The sequence below is a fragment of the Haemaphysalis longicornis genome, unplaced genomic scaffold (genome assembly GCF_048455015.1).
Source record: "Haemaphysalis longicornis isolate Haplotype H1 unplaced genomic scaffold, Haemaphysalis longicornis Haplotype H1 scaffold_5, whole genome shotgun sequence".
NCBI lineage: Eukaryota > Metazoa > Arthropoda > Arachnida > Ixodida > Ixodidae > Haemaphysalis > Haemaphysalis longicornis.
In genome coordinates this window covers 175510536-175534044 of record NW_027526385.1, presented here as the reverse complement: position 1 = coordinate 175534044, position 23509 = coordinate 175510536, and the positions used below count along the sequence as shown (strand labels likewise).

Here is a 23509-nt window from a genome sequence, read left to right as displayed (position 1 = left end):
CATTTATTCTCTGAAGCTCGTGGGCGTACTCACCTGATAGAGAATGTTGCCTGTGGTGGAGAAATTTCGAGAATGGGTACGTTATCGAGGAATTTGGTGCTACAGGCAATAAGGTGTCCTTCATAGGGTGCGCCAGGATCCCGAGCTCAGAAACGAACCGCGACACCGGATAGGTACGTGGGTCCAAGGCGTCTCCTCCTATCTCATAGAAGTGAGCTGAAATTGAAGGGGTGGGAAAATCCGTGGTCAACCGAAGGGATATGTCGTACTAAGAATATTTTTAAAACCTCTTCAGGGTAGTGCGGGGAACTGCAACAGGGCTGTTTATATAAACAACGAGACCGCAATAGGTTCCCCTAATTTGTTTTGCTGAGTCGGTTGACGTTCCAACATTCGTCGTGTAAAAGGGGATCTTCAATTTAAGGAAGCTTCGCCGCGCAACCGAGATTGGTATTTTCTGAAGGTCCAGCGACCCCATACCGGCAGAACGTCTGCTGCCGTGAGCTGTCACTCCCGCCCCCCTGAGTGATGTGGGGTGGGCGGGGTGGGGATAAGCGATAAAAAGGCAAGAAAACAGCCCCTGAGCCCCGTAATTTCTATATCCTGGTGCTGGTTAACCTAAAAATAGTATATACCATCGGGCGGGATTTCAATGTTCATCTATTGATAGTGGAAGGTGTGCCACATTGTCGCCGCGCTGTTCCCCTCCGTGGGCCCTATCAGCGCCCTGAAGGCTCCGCAGTGCGTTTATCAACTCGTAAGCCGAGAAGGCTGCTGTCTCCTATGTAGTGGAAGTAACGTAAACTTGCAGTGCCAACCTCCCAGATGCCTGGTCTCCGAAAGTTCAGAATGCCTTCGCTGAGCTCTCACTCACAGTGTTTAGGGAATAGTAAGAACGGAATGATTTCGGAAATACTCATAGATTTCACACCTATGCATTTGTGAAAAGCGCTGAGTATAACACCTTTATTGTACGATTGAACGGGGTTGAGCGTGCCTTCAAGCTTTGATGGAGAAGTAACGTCTGCTTTACACTTACTTCGCAGCGGTCGTTTTGCTGCTTCTTTTATAGGAGAGTAGCCTGGTCAGTAAGGATAGCGGCAGCCATGAGTTCCATCACCGCACAATGAATGGCGAGGACTGCAGCCAGTCCACTCTCCCTCTCTTTGCCGACCAGTTGGCGTACGCAATCTAAGACTCCTGTTCTGTGTTTTCTGGTTTAGGAGACAGTTCGCTGCTACACACGCCGCATCCAGCGATACCAGGTTAATCGTGAAGGGGTCAATTTACGCGATCGCATTTAAGTACCACACAATGAGCGTACACGGCCCATTTGAAGTGTTTCTTTGGGAACACCGCACGTATAGTGCGAGCTGTGCAGCGATTGACCGTACTGCTCGGTTAGATTCCTCAGCGATGGCTTCATGGTTACAATGAGAGAGCGTATCGTTCCAAGGCAAGTAAGGGCAACTGAACCCAATGCCTGACGCTATGTACGGCTACTACTCTAGTGCATGCACATTCTCCGTTATTCAAAATTATGGCCGGCAGTTGAACTTTTTGGTGTATCGCCGCTTTCTGCTGCTTATAGTTTGCCAGTCGCATTCAAGAAGGAAGCCAACCGACCGGTGCAACTCGTTTCATAATTTTAGTGGAAGTAATGCGAATGAAAAACTGCTGTTGGGGCAGTTTGCGTATGTGTACCCCAAAATGGAAGAGAACTCGTCCTCCGCATATTTTAATCAAGGGTACAACTCGAACATTCGGTTATCTCTGGCCAGAGCGTTTGCTCCTTGCTTGTTTGCCCAGTCGCATACCCTGTGCGGATCATGAGCATCACATGTAAGGATAATGATTGGTCCCGAAAATGAAAGCTGTGGCGTTTTCAGGGTGGGTGCCGTGGAAAGGTGTTCACCGTTTCTAAGCCCCGTCGGATTTCCCCAAATGTCCTCGTGTTTTGGTGCTCTTTAAATATTATTGAAAAGCAGGCACTGCAACTTATTGGCGTATGCGTGTTAGTTTGTGTGGTTGTGGGCTGTGTTGAAAACAGTCTCAAATATAACTGAGGGTATTGAGGTGGTCAATGACTTTAAAACGACGTCGAACGCCGTGTTTTTGTGGCAATATTGGGTTCTATACTAACAAAACATTATTGCGTCTAAATATGTTAATGAAACAAATGACGGTTTATGGAAATCGTCCGTTACCTGTAAAAGCTTGAATGAGGGTTGAGTATTTATTACAATGGCGAGAACAATCCTGGTGAATCAGGGACAACTGAGGTTTGTCAATAGGCATTCTGGGACGTATTACGTGAGGTTATTAGACCAACGCCACTTAAGAAATGGCCCGAGATCTAACAAACACCTGTAAAGCTTCGCCCACTTTGTTTGCCGCACTGTGCCCTGCATTGGTTGAAGTACTTTACATTTGGCAAGGCACTATACAGACCAACCGCTGTAGTGGTATTATTGGTTGTTCGGCCCCTGTTTGTTCAGCTCATTACCAAAACGGCTTTAATGCTAGGGAATGCAAAATGCGAAACGGTTATGAGAAAGAATCAGCAGTGTGTCTGATAGACCACAAGCAGTCACAACTAACTGTTTGCACATTAATTCTCCAAGATTAATGGCGATTGTGCGCACAGTACGCATCCTGGAGCGTACTGTATCTACTAGAAAATTAGATGCGGCCATTTATTGCGTTTAGGGCCACGCACAGACCGATGAGCTGGCATGCCATTAAAGAAAAGACCGCTAGATCAAGCAGTGGTGGAGCAGCCTTTACCCCCCCCCCCCCCTTAATCATGTGGTCCGCTCGGGTTAATCGCTGCCAGAATTTGTTGTTGATAAACTTCACTCACCGGCGTAAATTATGAGTACCCACTTTTGTTTCTTGCCATGCCCACAACCGCCCGCCCCCCCTCCACCCCCCCCCCCCCCCCCCAAGACAAATGGCAGACAGGGAAGCTTCGGGAAAACAACAGTTTGTGGAAGGAAACCTGCAACACTGCTGATAAATGGTGTCGCTCGCTCTCTTTGTCTGGAAGCAGTGTGAAAAATAAAATTAGTGATAAGTATTGTCAGCCCATAGTCGTACTGCGCAATTTCCTCACCGAAGCAGATACCACTTTAAGTCTTTTCACGTTTCTGGCATCGTCGTTTAAAGTCGATTTTAAATGCAGTAATGGCGGAAACTGAAAGAAACTATCTAATTACTACGATGCACCTTGAGGGACATCCCCAAAACTCGTAAACAAGGCCAAGACCACTGAATAGAAAAAGATGTTTGGAAAACGTTTACAACAGCAGCGCTGTTTAGGCTAATCTCTGTCACTCTATCTCACCAAAAAACCCAGAAGAGTGATAAAAAGATGTCGGTAGCGTGGTCCCGGGAATCGATCCCGGGACCCTCACGCTGTAAAGCGGGCAAACCAAACCAGTGCGCCACCCAATGACCCGATGAGTACGGGGTTAGCGGCGGCGTGAAACAAAACTATGTGCAGCCAATTGGAAAGGAGAAAACGTTTCTCGTGGTCAAACTTGAGCCTGCGTCCCTAGAATTTTAAGAACGGCGTCTGACCGATTCAGCTACCATCACTTTCCGGGTGCGCTGCATTTCCTTTGGGTTCTTAGTGCGGCCGTAGTCTTCTTTGGACGTGGCCCCGGGCTCTAGTGGGGGTAATGCGGTCCACTTTGGGAGAGATATAAAAGCCTGCGGACTAAACAATTCGCGGCTGCCAGCCATGGAGAACGTTTAGTGGCGTAACCAGAAATGAATGTTAGGTGCAACAGCCAGGACTCCGACGAAGGCAGAGGGTCGCAAGATCTGCTGATTCTCCAGCCTTGCACCAATGGTGAAGGCTGCTTCAATTCTTTGCGTAATCTTGTGATCGTAAGCAGTAATATTTGGCATAGCTACTTTCTGACTCACTATTCAGAATGCTGGAAATGCTTGTTGCATGTAGGTTTTAGGCATTTCAGGCTTTGCGAAGATTTGAAATAACTGTTGCCAGGCGCCTTAATGTGCGAAGGTCGCACCTCGCCAGTGGCGGCTTTTGTAGCTGGGTGAATAGTTGTATGAAATAAAACGAAAATCGTCAGCTATGCAGCCTTTAATATATTTTTCTTTTCTTTTGCCATCGGCTTCCACACTCTGTACCATCGGCTTCCACACTCTGTACCATCGGCTTCCACCTTGGTAAGTATCAATCACTCCTGTGTTGCCTCTGTGGGGATGACAACACCGTGACACTTTCAGTGGAAGTGTCTTCAGAACCGCTTTCTGCTAGTGGCCTCTGTTTTCTGGGTGGTGGAATTGGTAGGATTTGATACCCTAATGCTAAACACGCTCGTGGACGGCGCTGTCAAAGGCTTTGCTCGCTACCGTCTAGCGGCCAGCAAACGCTGCTTAAATTGTGTTGAGAAAATGACAATAATTCCCCCTTTTACTCTTTCACGGACGTTCAGTTGCCTTGTGTCTCTACTGCTCCCATAACGCCAGCATGTACTCGTAAATTCGGCTTTACAGCGAGAGCAGGGTAGCACTTGCTCTGGCTTTAAAGGGTGCTCATACCGAATTGCTCAGGACACTTAGGTATGCGCACGTTCTTTTAAGACAAACGCTGGTGATACTTCATACACTTTTACCCATTCTACATTGCGTTTGCGTTTCTCTCTTCGGTCTTTATATGTCTCGTATGGCACAAATTACTTCGCACCCTTGTAGAGATACAAATATTGAGTTCCCTCCTTCACCTCCTGCCTCAGAGCGTTTGGCACTTCTCCCTACAATAAAAGTTCGCTCCTTGCGCCCCCTCTGCCTTCGAGGTCTTCTGGGTTGGCCAAAGCGCTGCGGACGCTGTGACACGTGTTTACCCTTGGCTGCTCCTGCAGGGTATGGCTTGCGAGCGTGCGCAGGCCGCCCGACGAGACTGGCCTGAGTCCCCGACTTCAACTCCTACGATACATGCTGAGCGCTGTAAAAGGGTTGCTTTCCAGATTCCGACTGTGTTCCCGATCGTGTGAGGGAATGGCAGGTTCCGGTGGAGGGGTTAAAATGATTTCCGTTCGGACATCACGCTCCCGCCAAGCTCAGTAATTCGGCTATTACTGACTGCTCGGCCACTTTTGCTGCTCACCGGTCCTCGCCGTGGTTGGTTACCCGCAACGCGTAGGTGGCTCGTGCCACGAAAGTACAGCAGGTGATTTCTCGATCGCACTGTTAATTGGCTCACTGCGAAGCAGCTGGCAGGTACCTCTCGTCTTGCACCAAGGATATGTGTGGTTACCAGAGCTGTTGTATTGCGGCATCTCACAATATTAACGCAGTTCTGCAGTGCTATCTCGTTTTCCCAGATTGGCTGGACACACTTGGAGGAAGCCGACGTTGCCTGGTAGCTTGGCTCTCTCGAACCCGTGGTGGGCATCGTTGGAACTCGAACTGTATTGGGAGGGTCCCACAACCTGCTTCTTTACTGCACCCCAATGTTCGAGCCTCTTTCGCCGCTTTCCTTTATTCCTCTCACAGCGCAAGCGACGCACTATTCCGCAACTTTCCTTGTTCCAGTTCACAGTTTTCTGCGCTCTGCGATATCGGCACTTTATCCCGTCAAAGCCACCGATTCAAGACTAATCCACAACAGCTTATGTGCAGGGAAACTAGAGAAACCAATTTTGTCTAGCCACCGGAGCCGTGCAGCGAGAGCTCAGTGGTAACGTAGTGGGCTGCTACTATGAATACCGGGTTCATAACCTATTGGCTAACACGTCGTGGCCGTTTTGTGGACCGTATAGCAAGAACAGGGACGACGACTGATTTTTACAGGGTGGGGCACTTCTTTCTCCTTGAAAGAAAGAATGGAACTGATGGTGATGACGTAAAGTTAGTGCAGATAACAAAAGGAGCGAGATTCATTTAATTAAGAGGCTAAACGACGCAAACCTAATCACTGTGATGGTTAGATGGCAAAGCGTGGTGGGCTTGGGGAACACCCCAGGGCGTACAAGAAAACCGGTGTTGTTGGCTTGTGCAGCCGCTGGAAGGCGGGCGCACATAACCAGGTCTCAAGCTCAATATAGAAAGCGACGAAATGTTCACGCTCTACTAAAGATTTTATTTTCACAATTCGAGGTGGTGAGTCAGCTCACCAGTCCAGTTGCGTCTACAGGCAGTGAACCCGTACGGTACTACTTAGAGAAGGCATTTGTAGTGAGACGCTTATAATCACAGACGGCTAAACAGGACGGCAACCTAGATGGTGATGCCTGCCACAAGCACTCAACAGGCACTTTTCGTATAGAAGTCCAGAAGACGTGCCCAGTCGATGATATTTTCGGTCGTTCATCGAAGGCGCAAGTGAATAGTCGCTGGCCGACGCGCCAGACCCATTTTGTCCGCATGGTTTCAATTTTCCCTTTCAGGATACGTATACAGCGCGCGATAGCGCCGTCTCATTCTCTCCTGTAGGAAAAAAATATTTTCGGTTGTACTTACTGTCGCCGCTTAATTCGCTTTGTGGGTCTTCAGAAAACCCAGCGAACGTCGGCGGTTGCTTGCCGTTGCCAGGGCTGGACGTAAGGAATGGGCGTGACGGGTCTTCTTGTTGAACCACTCGCATTATAGTTTCGATGTACAGCTTTCTGTAGTCTTCACGGGGCTGTTTGTTGTCGGTCCTGTGGATAATAAAACACTACGATATGCGCGATGGTAAAAAAAAAACTTTAGACTGTACAAAAAGAGTAACCAGCCGAAGTGTCTATTGCTGTTCATCTCTGCAGGGATTACTCAGCTTTAAAAACATGCCTTTCTAAATTTATAGAAATTTAATGGGGACACCCTTGCCACCTAATCATTCCCTTCGCCCAAGTAATGGCGCTCAGTCTGCTTCATGACAGATGCGTCTCATTCTTGAGTCCCAGACGTTCTCTAATACTTCGGAGGCACTGCCTGGCAACCCCTGGCCATCTTTTATTCAAAACAGTCTCTCACCATGACACGCTGCAGGACGTTGGGCGGAGAACCCGTAAAGCACACGGCCTTACGTCCGTTCGGGAACTTCCTCAAAGTTTGATTGTGTGACATTAGCTACGACCACTAACATGTGACTTTTGTCATTCTGTCTAACTTTACCAAGTGTTCCCTTATCTAAAACACGCTCTTTTGTAGCGACAGGTGCAGAGACCACAAAGTGCTGCGGTAACTGCATAGTCGCCCGCACGTATTTCATCTTTTAGTGCCCAATACCCGCTCAGGTTGGGTTTCTTCCCAGTACCCACCGCGGAACAAGACGACACGGAGGTAATATCTCCTCGCAAAAAAGACGTGCGTCCAAAGTCCTATGAATTGTTGATTACAATTTGCGATTATTACATGGCTTCTCATGTTTAATCTTCCCAGTGGATTTCCTTTGCTTCATGTTTGATGCCTTAGCAGCGTAATACGGTGTAGAATACGAACGATTCAGTGCCCTGCGACGCTCCATTTTATCTGGTTCGGCATAAACTAGTACTTTTGCAACTGGATGCAAGATCTCTGGTGTGTCATCTGTGAACGTCGTGCTTTATGCCGCCGCCTTCACAGTGTTTTGCAGAGACGTCGGCTGTTGTTGTGTGGTCGTGGACGCCGTAGTTGCTAACCTTCGTCGAACGCTTCACTGGTGGGTTTGAGCCGTTTTCTTCCTCTAATATTCATGTGAAGCCGTCACTAAAGGATTACTCTCAAGCTTGGTTTCCTCCTAATTCCTAAATGCACTCATAACGCCAACAAATAACGCCACTTTGGTTCTATGCTCTTCAATCACCTCCTGAAATGTCTGGTCAATCAACGATCTTTACGATCGTATAACATCCCACGGCCAACGGTCTCTTTAGGCGTGTTCACACTCACTCACTACTACGGCGCGTGTCGCTATTCACTGGTCGAGCTCACTGACAACGCATGATCCAGCTTCACATACGCCTATATTCAATTTGGTGCGCTGTTGCAAACACCCGGAGCATTATTCAGCCCTTCTGTGTCTTCGCCGCGCTTGAGCTCCTAAAGCACTCATCTTCCAGAGAGCCTTTATTGCGACGAAATTAAATGTCACATTGCAAAAATACAATTCGGCGTACTGCTATCATTCAAATAAATCGCAAGTGAAAATACTACAGAAAACACCAGAAGAAGAAAATGAAAGGCATGCCAAGAAAAACACGATGTCAAAAAAACCAAGCCAAAAAACCAAGTGAGAAGCACCACACCGTAGTTCACAGCGGGCCTGCGCACAATGCTTGAGGTTAGAACATGAGTGCCCGCTACGAACCGGCCAATAAAAGGCTAACTGTAGTATGGCAGGGAAGGTTACCCCGTGAAAAGAGAACAGAGATAAGTGGGGGGTGTGATGGGGGCGCATGGCGGTCAAGCTATCAGACCCATGCCACGTCCGAAAGGTCCTGTTCTCCAGAAAACCGTACACCATCCAGTCTTAAGGAGAGCTCGGAACACGCTTTACCACCGCAGACCCCTGAGGTGACGGGGCAGCGAACCACCGCACGCCACAACTGCTATTTTGAGGTTTCATTGCGTCCGCAGGGTGCAGACGACTAGCACCGTGGCCTTCAGTATCTAAATAGAACCCCTTCCATTTTGTTGCTGCTAATTTAGGGATTCCCACTGTTACCTTCTCGTCTGTGTTTTCTGCGTCGGTTTAGAGATCGGGTAGTAAGGATGTTACGCTTCGTCAGAGAGCTTTTTCTTCACCTTATTATCGCTTTCTCATTACACATCAAGGACGGTTCAAAACTGCCTCAACAAAGAGAATACAAACTGAATAAATTAAAATTTCATAAAATTGGCGGCTGATATTTGAACACCACCCCCACAATTTAAGAGCAAAAAAATTCACCCCACCTCCCCGAAGAGAATCGTGAGGAAATGCGAATGCATTTCTTTTGCGCGAGAGTGCGCGGAACTTATAATTAATGAGGAGACGGTGATTTGTAGCGTAACCATTTATTTAACACCTGTTTGTGTTGTCGTTCTACTTGACGGCCACGATCACTGCCTTGTGGTCGGTAAAGTGCACAGTCAAAGGGTCTTTGAGAAGCATGCGGGCGTGGGAGAGGGGGGCGAGCGTCGAGAGGAGAACACTGAAGCACCGCGCCTACCCTCGCCTACACTCTCCCACACACGCGGGAGCTCCGGGGAGCTCCCGCGATGCGAGCGCCCTCACACGCCGGACCGCGCTCCTCCTCTCCACTCACTCGCCGCTGATCCGCCCGCACCACCTGCTCCAGTTGCTAGGGGAGAGGAGGAGCGTGCGCGCTCGCAGCTGTTGCTATGGGAGAGGGGGTGAGAGCGGAGAGATAACACCTGCGGGCGCGTGGACGCCGCACGGCGCCTGACATGGCTCGACTAAGAAATGCATTCGCATTCAAAAAATGGTCTACGCCACGCCTGATCGGCGGACAGAGCTAAAAAATGTAGACCTTGAGAATGCGAATGCATTATGGCCTTCTGCTTGGAAATACGTTTTGGGCACCAAGGGTACGCACATGAATAAATTGAGTAAAAATAATTGCGGAACTTTTAAAGCACGTTCACGCTATCAGCACATGCGTAAGACGTACAATGTTCTAAAAACATAACACTGAAATAGAGAAAAGAACGCAAAACAAACAGCATCACGACGATGGTTACTTGATAATAGAATCACCTTACTGCGCTCTCACTCCAGTAACTTGAGCATACATCGCACAAATAAATACAACAAAAAGCCCCGGCCTTGGAAGGCATCTCGCGCCCTAAGGAAAAAAAATTTACACCATCTTCCCGCGAGGGGAACCATGGGGTAGATGCCACGCATCGGGGGCTGCCGTTGCGTTTCTGTTATGTAAGCGATGTCAGCGTGTGGATTGCTGTTGTTGTGTATCCTATTTACGCAGCATGTTCACGCCCGATGCATCGCATCTACCCCACGATTCCCCTCGCGGGAAGATGGTGTAAATTTTTAACCAAGCGCAAGCTGCGCGCTAACGCACAGCTGGCACGGCGACGGGAGCGAGCGCAGCCGAGCGCAAGCTGCGCGCTGACCGCGCTGACGCACAGATGGCCCTGCGGTGAGAGCGGCGGAGCGCGCAGCTGCCGTGGCCAGGAGAATGGGGGACGGATGCGGACTACGCCGCGACAACGACGCGGGACAAGGCGCATCTAATATTTTAATCGTCTCTACACAGTGGTTCGATCTCTCCCACCAGCGTGGAAGAAGGCCAAATGTCCCCTGTTCCCAAAAGTGGCTCTCTTTAAAATGAGCGCCAATGCCGTCCTATCTTGACTATCTCCCGTTTTTATGACTTACTCCAGCATATTATTAAACAATATCTGATGGCCTAACTCTACACAAACAATTTATTTTTTTCGAGACAGCATCGATTTTACCCTGGCTTATCTACGACAACCCAATTTTTCGAATTCGTTTACTATCTTTCCAAAACAATAATTTTGTGTGGTTAACCTCAGCTGGTACCTATGGATTTTGCAAACTTGTGGATTTTGCGAAATTCACAACGCGTTTCAAAAAAATATTTTTACAAAATAGTTTGCGTTTTATCTTACCTCTCGTCTGCAGTACGTTCAAACAAAAGACAAACAGTCTAGATTGGTTACAGGGGAGTGTAGTGTGTCCTCTTTTCTTTTTTTATTATAATTACCTAATAAATTGTGTTTCAGTTCCGATGAAATTGTGAAGCGACGAGCATGTTGTTTACCAGAATCGAGATTGAGCATGATCAAGTTCACTTAAAAACAGCCTTTAAAAATATTCGATTGTGGCAAATAATGGCAAATGACATTGGACGCCGGTAAAATAGCCTTTAGGTCTGTAACTACGAAGAAACATCTCTAGAATATACCTACCAGATAAAACATACAGGGTGGAGGCCTGCACAGAGCAACAGATATACTGGGATATGGTTAACGCTCGACGTCCGTTCGATTACACGCGCTCCAAGGCTACCCAGGCATTGTGTAAACTTAGGCGCAACGTTTATAGTGCTTCATCTGATATCAAGTGCCTAGCTTAGAAAACCCTACACAGCCTATTATACAATATTCTAAAATTGTGTGGGTCTTACACACAGTCAAACTGTAACTGAAGAACGAAAGTGCAGGTTTATTTTTTATAAACATATTCCCTTACTGAGCTTTATGGAACAGCTGGCAGCGAATCTTAATAAATGAAATCGAAGATTGAGCGTCTGCAATTTCGTTTTCAGGTAAACCATGGTAAATTAGAACTAAACCAATCCGATTCATTCCAGGTCCACGCGCAATAACAGACCAAATGTCGGCATAGTATGTACTTTAATGAGCAATATGAAAGGGAACACAGGAACGCGTGTCAAACAGCCTTGAAACAGAATGGTAGCGATACGCGGATGGCGCTGTGAAAACCAAAGGGGGAAAGGAGGGCGCTCTTCCACTAACTGTTGGCACCCCCACCGCGCTGGCATTTCTACAAAGCAGCAGCTACGTCATTTCGCCGATAATATGGCATCGTCTCAAAGCTGATAAGACGCACGGTGGGAATGGGGACAGTTGTTAGAACACCGTCCCCCTTTCCACTTTGTTGCCGACGGCGGCCGCTGCGTATCACGCATAGCTGGGTCTAAGGGTGTTTTCTACGCGTCCCTGTGTTCCCTTTCATATTGCTCATAATAGTACATACCACCCCTAGCAAGACGTAACTCCTTTGCTTCACACGTGTTAGAGAAACTTGGAATATGCTGCCCGAGTCTTGTGTTGTTTTTTCCACACCTATGTTATTTAAACAAAATAAGAAAACGCTGTTGTCTGCAAGCAGTGACAGAAAACATTTTGTAATTTTTTGGGGCATCATTGCTTTTTGTTGTTCGCAGGACCCTGCCATACTGGTTTGCAAGCGCCGGCTTCCAGGGCGGTGCAAACGTACCGCCTGAAAGCTTTAATGCATCATATACGGTTTTGTGCATGTTTATTGCACTGCATGCGTGTTCCTATTTTATGTACCAAATTCAAGGTGCTACCCACCACAACAACGACGAATATTCTGATGTTCTGTAGTGTACCTTTTGCGTGAATAATTTTTGTACTTCCGAATTGTAATGGTGCACTTCTGGGCTAACAGTATTGAAGATTGAAAAGAAGCTTAGCATGTTTGTACAAATAGCGTTAAGCATTGCTTACAGCGGTGATCGCCCTAACGTCGCATTTTTGTAAAGGGAGCGTGGACAACGACGGATTCGCAGAGGGATCATGACGATTTTAATGAGATGATACAATCGCACCATGAGATATGTTTCTGCTTTCTGTCCTGCCGCCACTGAGATAAGCTCCGAAGCGTCTATCTAGACGACAGATGTCAAATTTGATTGCGCTCGTGTGAATGCCTCAGAACGAGATGGGGAAAGCACATAAGTGTACTAGGACAAGGAAAGAGGGAGCCTCTTTGTTCAGGTAAATTGACCACTAGCCAACCAGAGCCCCAACCGCCATGATACGAAAAGAGCAGGCCAGACAAATATCCCTCATTTGATGGAGGCATTGTTGCAATAGAAGGTGTGTTCACAACAGACCTATCAATAATCTAGACGATCGCAAAGCTTTAAATACAATGACATATGTTCCCGTTCCCACAGAGAAATCGCCTTTTGTGTCATTGATATAGACCCCGCTCACTCAGGGGTCTCCAACAGGGAAATCAGCACCGTACAAATCGCATAAACTCTACGTAGCTGAGGCTGTTCTGCTACGTGTTTTCGCCGGAATACCGTAAATAAGCCACTACTACGGCCGCCCAACGGACACCAGAAACTCATAATCATCATCGGCTCATCTACGTCTAGAGCAGGGCAAAGGCTTCTAACATATATAGATCTCCAAATATCCCGGTCATGTGCTATGTGCGCCCAATTTATTCCCGCAAAATTCTTGATCTCATCAGCCCACTCAACTTTCTACCGACCTCCGCCACGCTTCCCTTTACAGATCCATCCACACTCTTTCCATCCATCCATCCACTGACCAACGATTACCTCGCCTTCGCATTACGTGCCCGGCCCACGCCAATTTCTTCTTATTAACTTCTACTAATATGTCCTTCACACGCGTTCTCTGACCTGCTCCGCTCTCTTCTTGTCCCTTAAAGGAGCCATGAAGAGGAGGAGGAGGAACAAACGTTTATTTTACATATTTAGAGCAGATGGGCGGCCGCCTTAGTCCAGGTAGCCGCGTGCTGTCGCTGCTCGGGTGGCCCGCTGGATCAGGCTTTGCTGGTCCTGCAGGTCCGAGCTGGTCAGCGCGCATTCCCACTGCTCGAGAGTAGGTGTGGGGAGTGGGGAGGGGTGGTGTGGGCAGAAGAATACGAGGTGGGGGGTTGTGTCTGGGGTGTGGCAGTCACGGCAGTTATAGGTGAAACGGCTGGGGGAGATATGGGAGAGGATGGTGCCGTTGTAGAATGTATATGTTTGGAGACGTCGCCAGATGCGGGATTCTTCGTTGGTGAGTGCAGGGTGTGGGGGAGGGTATTCTCGGCGGGTGTGGCGATAGTGCGGCTAAGATGTCGGAGTAGGTGGCTGGTAGTGGCTGTAGCGTGTCAGTCAGGGTGTCCAAGTCGCCCGGCCTCGTCGGGAGTGCCCGGAAGTGAAGTTCGCGGGCCGCAGCATGGGCTGCTTCGTTCCCGGGGAGGGAGGCATGACCTGGGGTCCAAACGATGGTCACGTTAGGAGGTGATACTACGGCTTGTAGAAGCTTGAGGGCAGGTGGAGGAATTCTTCCAAGGAGGTATCTTCGACAGGCTTGCTGCGAGTCCGTGATAATTGTGAGGTAGTCGCACGTTGCTGTATGCATTGCTAGGGCTATTGCAGTAGCTTCCGCTGCAGATGGGGAGAGGTGGCGGTATGTGGCCGCAGTGTATAAGGTGCCGTTGGTGTCGGTGACCACTAGGGTTGAGTGGGAAGTTGAGTGAGCGATGTCGGTGTAGCGGGTGTCGTTGACCGATGAGTACTTCTTATGTAGGTAGTGAACACGAGCGTTGCGACGTCCTTTGTTGTACTCGGGATGCATATGTCGTGCAATGGGGGTGACTTTGATGGTGGCCCGAATATGAGGTGGTATCGGCTGTAGTGCTTCGTGGGGTTCTGGTGTAGGACGGCCTAAATTCTGGAGGACTGTGCGGCCTGTGGGGGTGAGCGTAAGGCGAGAGAGTTGGCTGGTTCTTTGGGCTTCTATAAGTTCGGAGAGCGAATTATGTATGCCAAGTTGAAGGAGCTTGTTTGTGGAAGTCAAAGCCGGTAGTCCCAGGGCTATCTTGTAGGCTCGACGGATGAGAGCATCCAATTTGGAGTGTTCTTGGGGTCGGAGTTGGACATAGGGAGTGCCATATGTAAGCCTGCTGAGCAGTAATGCTTGCACAAGTTGACACGCGTCTTGTTCTTTAAGACCGTGTTTGTGCATGCATATACGACGGATGAGGTGGGCGAGTTGCGATATTGTGGAGTGTAGTTGGGGTAGTAGGGCTCTTCCAGATCCATCGGCGTGGAAGCTTACACCCAGGATACGTAGTGTCTTCACTTGCGGGACAGGGTCCTGGTGAATCATGACCTGAGGGTCCGGTGCCGGTTTGGGGGGTTTTCCACGGGTACGTGCACGAAGGACGAGAAGGGCTGATTTTGAGTGGTGACAGGTGAGGCCGCGTGGTGCTAGGTAGTTGAGGACGGTGTCCACCCCTTGTTGTAAAGCGGATTGCTGGGTGCCGGGTGATCCTTTGGTGATCCAGATGGTAAGATCATCCGCGTAGAGAGCATGGTGAAGGTTAGGGATCCCGGAAAGCTGCTTAGGCAGGTCTAGAAGGGCGATATTAAACAATAAGGGGGAGATAACAGAACCTTGTGGGGTGCCCTTGGGGGGTGTGGAGAACGTTGGGGAGATCAATGATCCGAGTCGGATTGTGGCAGTTCGGTCGGATAAAAATGCCCGTACATAGTCGAAGGTGCGTTGACCGCAGCGTGTGGTGTTTAGCCCATTGAGGATGGCTTCATGGGTGACGTTGTCAAAGGCTCCACGTACATCTAAAGCTAAGATTGCGCTGGGATGAATTTTGCTGAGGTTGTCTATGACCTGTTCTTTTAGCTGAAGAAGAACGTCTTGTGTGGAAAGGTGGTTACGGAAGCCAAACATGGTGTGCGGAAAGAGGTCATTATTTTCCAGATGGGCAGTGAGTCTTGCGTGTACCATATGTTCCAGCAGCTTTCCGAGACATGATGTGAGGGATATGGGACGTAGGTTAGTGGGTGCAATCGGCTTATTGGGTTTAGGAATTAGAGTAATGTCGGAGTGGCGCCATTGAGGAGGAAGCGTGCCCGCTCGCCAGTGGTGGTTAAAGAGATCCAGTATAGATTCTTGGGCCTCGTCGTCGAGATTTCGAAGGAGCTTGTTGGTGATGCGATCGCGGCCAGGAGTTGTATTTCTAGTAAGCTTGGTGAGGGCCTGGCGTAGTTCCTCGGTGGTGAAGGGGTTGTCCAATGCGGCGTTAGTGGGGCCTGAATATAGGACCGAAGTGGGCTTGGGGTAGGTTGTCTGGTGCCCAAAGAGGTGGTCACGGAGAGAGTTGAGGAGTTCTGGGGGGGGTAGATCGCTGTTTCGGATGAGGCGATTAATTTGGTGGGTGGTGGTGGTGCGCGTAGGCTTGTCTCCGATGAGCTTGCGAAGGATGTGCCAGGTCCGCTTCGTGCTGAGGGTGCCCTTTAATTGGTCGCAGAAAGAGTGCCAATTTTGTACTGTGAGGGTGTGTGCATACTGCACACCCTGCAGGGTAATGTTCGCGATGCGTTTTTTGAGGGTGCGGTTGTGTTTTTGTTTCTGCCACCGTTTGACCAGGCCCCTGCGGGCTTCCCATATATGCAGCAGATGGGTGTCAGCCTCCGGGTGTTTATCGGTGAGTTGCACCGTTTTTGTGTGTTTCTCGACCAGGGCTTCCACGGCTGCTGTCCAATCTTCGAGGCTGTCTGTGATGGAGGGAAGTGTGGTTGGGTCCTTGCGGAATTCGGGCCAATTTGTCATCCTAGCCTTCCCCAATGAGCGCGTGGTGCATCGGAGGTTAGTCGTTATCTTGATAATATAGTGATCACTGCCCAGGGTGTCTTGGGTTCGTTGCCATTCCAGGCGAGTGACGTTGTTGGCAAACGTGAGGTCAGGGGAGGTGTCACGGGAGACGCTCGTACCCAGCCTGGGGGTGGTGAGGTCGTTGTATAGAGTGAGGGCATGGTGCTGGGTGGCGTGGAGAAGGGCGGTGCCTTTTTTAGATGCTTGTGCGTAGCCCCAACAGTGATGTGGAGCGTTGAAATCACCGAGTAGGATGAAGGGACTTCGGGATGCTTGTTTCTTAGCGTCGTGTATCAATGCCTCAATCGCGTGAAGTGAGATAGGCGGAGGACTGTAAACATTGAGGATATAAACACTTGAGTGAGAGTGTCGTTCAGGAAGAACCTCTATAAAAGTGTGTGCGATGGGGGAGGCGAGGTGATGTTCTTGCGCGGTAAGGTGCTCTGCCACTAACGTTGCAGTGCGGTGCAGGGGGTCTTGTGTGTAAGTGGCATATCCTCGAAGTGATGGGTTGGGGGTGTCAGCCTCTTGTAGGGCGATGACCCGAGGAGGACTTGGGGAAATGTATAGGGCTAGCTGATTTTTCTTGTTTTTGAATGACCGGCAGTTCCATTGGTAGATTGTGAAATCCTGGAAATCAGTTCCCATCGTTACAGACAGGGGGTGGGGAGGACTGTTGCTGTTGGAATTTGGCTTTCTTCGTTTGCGGTTGGGGAGCAGGGGCAATTTCGGCCATTTCTTCGAGTTGCGCGACTCGAATGTTGATCGACTCCATAAGTGGTTGCAGGGGCTCTAGGGTGGATGCTAGTTTGGCTTGGAAGGCTTCGAGGGCTTGGGTGATGCGCTGGTCGATAATGGGAATGAGGCGTTCTGAGACCTTTTCTACTATGGCGTCTATGGATGGTTCAGATGGAGTGCGGGAGGCTAGGCCGCGGGCTGTGTCTTCTAGGGCATCAAGGCGTTGGCTGAGCTGCATGCATTGTTGTTGTAGTGTTTGTAGCGTTTGCTGGAGTTGGGAGGACAGGGTGATTTCGGGAGTGGCGGAGATAGGGGAAGTGTTTGTGGTAGGGAGGAATTTTGGGGTGTGAGCAGAGTTAGTGGTGGGCAGGGGTGGGAAGGTGTGAGCAGTGGGAGGATGCGCAACTATGGCTGACCAGCTCACCTTGTTTTGGTGCATATCTCTGTGGCCAGTCTTCATGGTGGTTGAGATCACTCGTTTCGGAGCGGGCGTGGGCAGGACTCGTTTCGAACACTCCTTGCTGGCGGTAAGGTGGGGTTGCTGGCACAATTTGCACATTGGTGTACAGTCATGCTGGGCAGAGGGGTTGACGGCGTCACAGCGGGGACACTTGGGTGAGTCTGGGTGGGGGCAGATGTCTTGGCGATGGCCAACGTCGCCGCAGAGTTGGCAAACCTGGACGACGCGGCGGTAAGGTCGGCAGCGATGGAGAACACAGCCCACTCGGACGTAGTAGGGGACGCGGGTGCCATTGAATGTCAGGAGGGCAGATGTGGTGCGTCCCATGAGCCGAGAGTGGAGGAGGAGTGGGCGGTTGGCTTCTAGAAGTTCTTGCAGGGTTTCCTGGGTGATGTCCTCTTCCAGACCGTGGATCACACCACGGCAGGTGTTGGGTGGTGGCTTCATGTACGGGGCAACCTCGTAGTCTGCACTTCCGAGGCGAATCGTTGTGATTTCACTGAGCACGATTGCCAGCTGAGCATTGTCTGTGCTTGCCACCAGCAAGTTGCGGTCCGGTTGAGCCTGTACAATAACTTCGTTGAGGAACTGCTGCCTCGAAATGGCGCTTGATTCGGCGAGACTTGCCGCAAGTGTTCGCGGAGCCCAGGACGCTATACTCAGACCAGAGCGCGGGCGGTAAATGACTATGTAGTGGTTGCTTGGTAGTCGAGGTGGTGGGGCGACTCGCGTGGTTGCACCTGTTTTTGGATCTTCCTGTAGATGGCGGGGCGGCTGCTTGGAGGCTGACGATAGATGGCGGGGTGGCTGCTTGGCTTCACGTGGTTTAGAGCGGGCGGCGAGCACCGTCTTCCAAGGATTTTCTGGGGGAATTGTGCGGCCACTTAGCTCATCAAACTCCATAGCGGCGTGGGATGTCTGGTGGGACGTTGAAGCGCCTCCCTGTTCCGACGTTGTGGCGGTAGGTGACATGATAGACGCAGCGGTGGCGCTAGGCCTGGAGACGAGGCCCAGCGTAGCCGGCGAGAAGGGAGACCATGAAGTGGTCGATATCTCTGACCTGTTTGAGACTGGGGGGTCAGCCGGGCGTCCACGTGTTCCAGACAACGTGCCGCAACTGCTGGTTCTTGCTGTATGATGGTCAGAGAAAAAGGTCCGCTATTGTAGCGAAATAAACGGGAGCCGAAGCGACTCGTGTGCGGTGGCGTTGGCCCCCTGGTGGCGGTTCGCCATGAAGAGAAAACAAAAGTTTGTTTTATTCGAAAGATTAGGTGTTTCATAGTACCCCAAGCGCTTTCCCGGAATCAAATGATGCTTTATTCACTGAAAAATAAGGCAATTTAAGCCAAAATTTTAAATCTCCCGCTAAAATTGCACATTTCGTCACGTGAACAATGGCGTCACATGAGCCGGTCCATGAAACAGATACTTAGTATGTCGACTCCATATAGCACCCTCACGCGGGAGTCGACCGAGACGGCGGCCATTTTAAAATACTAGTAAAACCTAGTGCACCCGCAGCCCTAGTCATGGAATCGCCTGATCCGGAGAACAAAACTCTCGCCGAGGAGCTCGGGCTTGCATTTAACAACCTCACACCACTTGAACGCTCAATGCTTCCAAGTGCACGAGCGGCAAGAGTTGTGAGATACGCGGTGGACGGGAAAGCGACCATTCCGCGATAGCCACAACAGACGAACGCCCAGCCGTCGGCACCGCTGCCTCGTCAGCCCCGTCGCGACGGACGAATACAGACTGGTACGTATGTGCCGTATTTTCAATTTCAGTAGCAGTATCGCTTATGCCAGTTGGCCGGTGTCGTGTATGGAAAGCCGTTCGCTCGAGCTCTCTGCTCCGACCAGAAAGATTCGAGCGTCAATGCGCGGTGTGTACGGCAATTTTTTTCCCGAAGGTCAGAGCGCTTTGACGAAGTCGGCGACGAGCGCCAGCATGTCCTAGTCCCTGTAGTAATCACTTCCTCGGAAATGAAGCGAGCACACTCGTACTTCCTTTAGCTCTCTTTCTCCTCCGTTTGCAAAGTTCACAAAACGTAGCCACTTGCTTCGCCGAGGTTCGTCGTTGGGCAGCACATGAAGGGAGATCTCACCGGCGGGGATGTCGCACTCCCTCGACGATTGGCCCGTACTACATGGGCATTTCAAAACACACCAACGAAATTTCATTGTAAAGTAATCGAACAAACTCAAGTTTTCAAACAAACTCAAGTTTTCAGTGGTTGTAAACTGTAAACGAGCTCGTAACGATAGCAGCAAGCCAACACGACCTCCATACCAAAACCTGTGCGACGAGTGGCACTATCTCGTTGCTGCTCTGTGTTCCTTACTGCCCTTGTTTCTATTTTTACCTTTGCTGGTTGGCGATATGACGGCCAACCTCCTGTGAAGGGATTACGATACCAAGAAAGGTCGCCGCTGTGCGTGCTGGGACGGTTCGTTGGCCCCGAAGAGCCTTGAACCCGAAAATTCGTCTGCGCGACGGTGGCAACGGCGAGATGTCGAGCTCGGCCAACGGTAGTTTCGTACGCATTGGCATACACGCTTGCGTGTTCGTTCAGAACTTCAACCGTTTACTTCACCGTTCTTTGTCATAAAAAGAATGTGCAGTATGTTTCAGGGGCATTTAGCTCGCTATGCAAACTGTAAACCCTGCCTAACATGCGTTTGCTTTTGCCGGCCTCCGCCAATCGCAGAGCATTCTCAAGTAACATCATAGGTTCTGTTGCGGAAAATGAGCTGGTGGGTCGCATGGTCATTTCCTTTTTTCCTAATTATGTAGCTTATTTGAGCGAAGTTTGCGTATAAGTGGTGTTGTTATGGTTCTAACGAGGCAATCTTTCGAATGAACCAAACTTGTGTTTTCTCTTCATGGCTCCTTTAAGTGAACCATTTTAGTAAGCGTCGAAGATTCTATGACGTAGGTGAGTACCGGTAAGATGCAGCTGTTATACACTTTCCTTTTCAGGGACAATGATACGCTGACATATATTTGAGAATGCTTGCCGAATGCACTCCACCTCGTTTTTACTACTTCGGTTACTACTTCCATTGCCTCGCCACCTATCTAAAACCGCTCGGCAATCCCGAGGCTATTGAACATTACTTCATTTTTCTGCATATTATTTTTAGGCCAACAATTTTATTCAACTTGTCTAGTGCAGTAATGGCGCTTTGCAATTTGTCGCCCGCGTTACTTAGCAAGGGAACGTCATCAGCAAATCTGAGGTTACTGAGGTATTCTTCATACCCCTTACGCCCACCAGTTCCCAACCCATTATTCTGATTACCTCTTGTTAACATGCAGTGGATAATATTGGAGGGATTGTGTCGTTGTCTGACACCCTTCCGTATAGGTATTTCACTGTTCCCCTTATGGATGACTATGGTAGCTGTTGACCTATTATAGATACCGCGTAGTATTCTTACGTAATGATCGTGTACCATGATTCCAGAAACCCTGCATAAACGCTGAGGTTTCAATCCAGTCAAATGGTTTCCCATACTCTATGAAGGCTATTTATAGGGATTGAGTATACAAGTCATTATCAATTGTAACAAATATTTTACTTGCAATATCGATGGCGAACACGCACCTTTTCTTTCTACTCTGTCTAAGGGGCTTTTGTAAGGTACTCACTGCCCGTTCTATCACCTTACCAAGAGAATGGTCGTAGATCGTGCTCCGAACCTGTGTCATGTATTATAAAAAAGTTTCACGGTATTTTTATGCCAGCTGCAAGGCCTTTGTAATGGTGGGCAACGGAGGCATGTGGCGGGCTCGTACTGCAGCATATTGCGTATAAGCCACCGGCTCGCAAACACGAAAGGATTGCGAGCTTTTCCTTTGTTAGCAGGCAGTATCCACTCAATTGGGAGCGTTCAGTGAGGCTTCACTACTTTTACTTTGCCGGCGTCTGCCTTCTGTGGCAAATACAGACTTGGTTATTATGTTTCAGCAGTCTCATTGTGTACTGTAGCCACAAAGTTCTCGTGCCTCTACTGTCTTTTGTTATTGCTAGTGATATCAGCAAGGGGGTATAATAAACACCCTTTTGGTCTCCTCTTTGTAGAAAGAGAAGATACCAAAAGGTTGTTCAAATTTTAGATAGGCTGAAGGGCAAGTCATTATAATGTATGGAAATTCAAAACAGCGCTAATAGACTTGATGTAGGGCGACAACACACGACGCTGTCTACCAATTGGTGGTCGGCGGAGCTGACGGTGTCCTGTTTTGTAAAGAACTCACTGCCTGTGCTACCTGGCTGCTTCAAGCTTTCATACTACACCTTTTTGCCAGCAAAGTTCTGAAGGGCATGAAACTGTTATTATTTCGGTGGAGTCACCGAACCCTTTAGAATTAATGCTGAAGAACAACGAGTTATAGTTGATTTCGGCTGATACATCACGCTCGCATAATGTTCGCCAGCGAATTGGCGGGCGTAGTTCTATGTGGCGAATTCTGTCACCAAAAATAAGCCTGGAAGTGATGTATAGCGAAAGTAGGCGTTTGTGACAAAAAGAACAATGCTGTCATAAATTAGAGTAAATTTTACACCATGGAAACGGTAGCGGTCAAGAGCCGTGCAATAACCTCTGAACAGCCCCAAAGCACATACTCGACTCCGAGGCCGACAGTTTGTTCGCTCTCGCTGTTGCCCACCCAGACGGCGATTGATGGGTGATGGTGGAGGCGCCGGACCTGTAAATCAAGCACAAGATTGGCGCTAAGTGTTTTCGCCACTTAAACAGAAGCTTATTTCAGAAGGAAAGCTTATGCCAGCAGCAAACACTTAAGATAAATTAATCGACCAACGTGACAATTGGCAGGCGTGCGGTCACTAAAACGAGGTAGCAAGTGAGTTTGTATTTCAGATTATTTCACATTCTTTTCAGCACACAAAAAACAGTGGCTAGAAACTGCTTGCACATAATTAGTGAGAAATAAAGCGCAACTGACGGGGGTTTTAAAGTGAAATTTTAATCACCGCCCTCTTGAAGCCTCCTGTATCTACAGCGCGAATTGAGTAAGAAACCAAGCAGGCAAAAGTACACGTGGGAACTGTTCACAACGTGCAATTGGTCTCCATATTGGCGTGGCTCTGTTCTACATAATTGTAGGAATTTCAGTAAAAAAATCAGAGTGGGCCACATTATTCAAAAAGGGTCGGTCCCCAACCGACTGACTTGATTTGTTACATCCCCACTATCAAGACAGTTTCACACAAGAGTAAACTACAATGTGAGAAATTGAATGAGCGAATAATGATTCAATTATTGTACAAATGCGGCCAATCAACGATTCTCTATGTTGACGTGCGGTTTTCCTGATGGATGGGGCGTCAACCCAGGAGGGACAAGCAAGAGCCCAATGAAGCTGTACTTACGTGACATCCGCCCTTGCGTGTACTTCCGCTTGTTCTGACCTCGAGTTACACTGCGTGCCCGATTGGTGCATGGCGCTACCATGTATGCTAGTTCTACTTCCGCGGTGCGCGCGCATAGTCTTCAGAGCTATTGATGCAGAGGTTGAGGTGTGCCTTCCTAATAAACGTAGGAAGCTAGAGAGAGAGGAATATTACACGTGGAGGGGAATCTGCCTCAAGAAATGTACCCACGCAACACGGGGCCCATTGTATTCGGTTGACTTCACGATACCTCCATGGAAAGCAGCTCTCAAAGAATATGCACATTTAGAGAGTGTTTTTTGGGGGCTTATGCGGATCATCCATTTTTTCGGTGTGGTATTGACGCGACGAATTAGGCCCCTCTGGCGTTACCTGGTAAATACAGTGAACTTCTTGCATTGGGCTAATCTCCATGCTAAAATTAACAAACCAAATAGTAACTGGCGCACGCATGCCACCGAAAGGTGTACCAAGAAGCGCAAATTTAAAGGTTAATTTTTCTCGAACCGCAGACATTCGATCACGACACCACATTGGAGAGTTCGCCCGCATTCTTCCCCGCTGTCACCTGCTTGGACTATCGAGCTGCAAAATGTGGGCAAATCTGTTTCCCCGTACCAAGGTCATCAGTCTTCCGCACACATGTAGTGTGAGCGCTGACTGTACAGTGCCCGTTGTACACGGAAACAACTAAGCATGAACTGGCAGCGGAATTCAGTGAAGTGCGCAGGTTTTGCCTAGTAGCTTGTTATATTCACGTGTGAGCATAG

The 23509-nt window shown here is 49.1% G+C and overlaps 1 protein-coding gene across 1 annotated transcript in view; it reads right to left on the bottom strand.

Annotated features, from left to right (window-relative positions):
• Window positions 1-23509, bottom strand: part of LOC144140009 (beta-mannosidase-like) — a 159945-nt gene that overhangs the window by 46848 nt on the left and 89588 nt on the right. The window contains exons 11-14 of the mRNA XM_077672223.1: window positions 21951-22033; window positions 17282-17939; window positions 15378-15594; window positions 34-216 (exon numbers count right to left, since the gene is read on the bottom strand). Of these exons, the coding sequence (XP_077528349.1) occupies window positions 34-216; window positions 15378-15594; window positions 17282-17939; window positions 21951-22033 (1141 nt within the window). The remainder of the gene's footprint in view (window positions 1-33; window positions 217-15377; window positions 15595-17281; window positions 17940-21950; window positions 22034-23509) is intronic.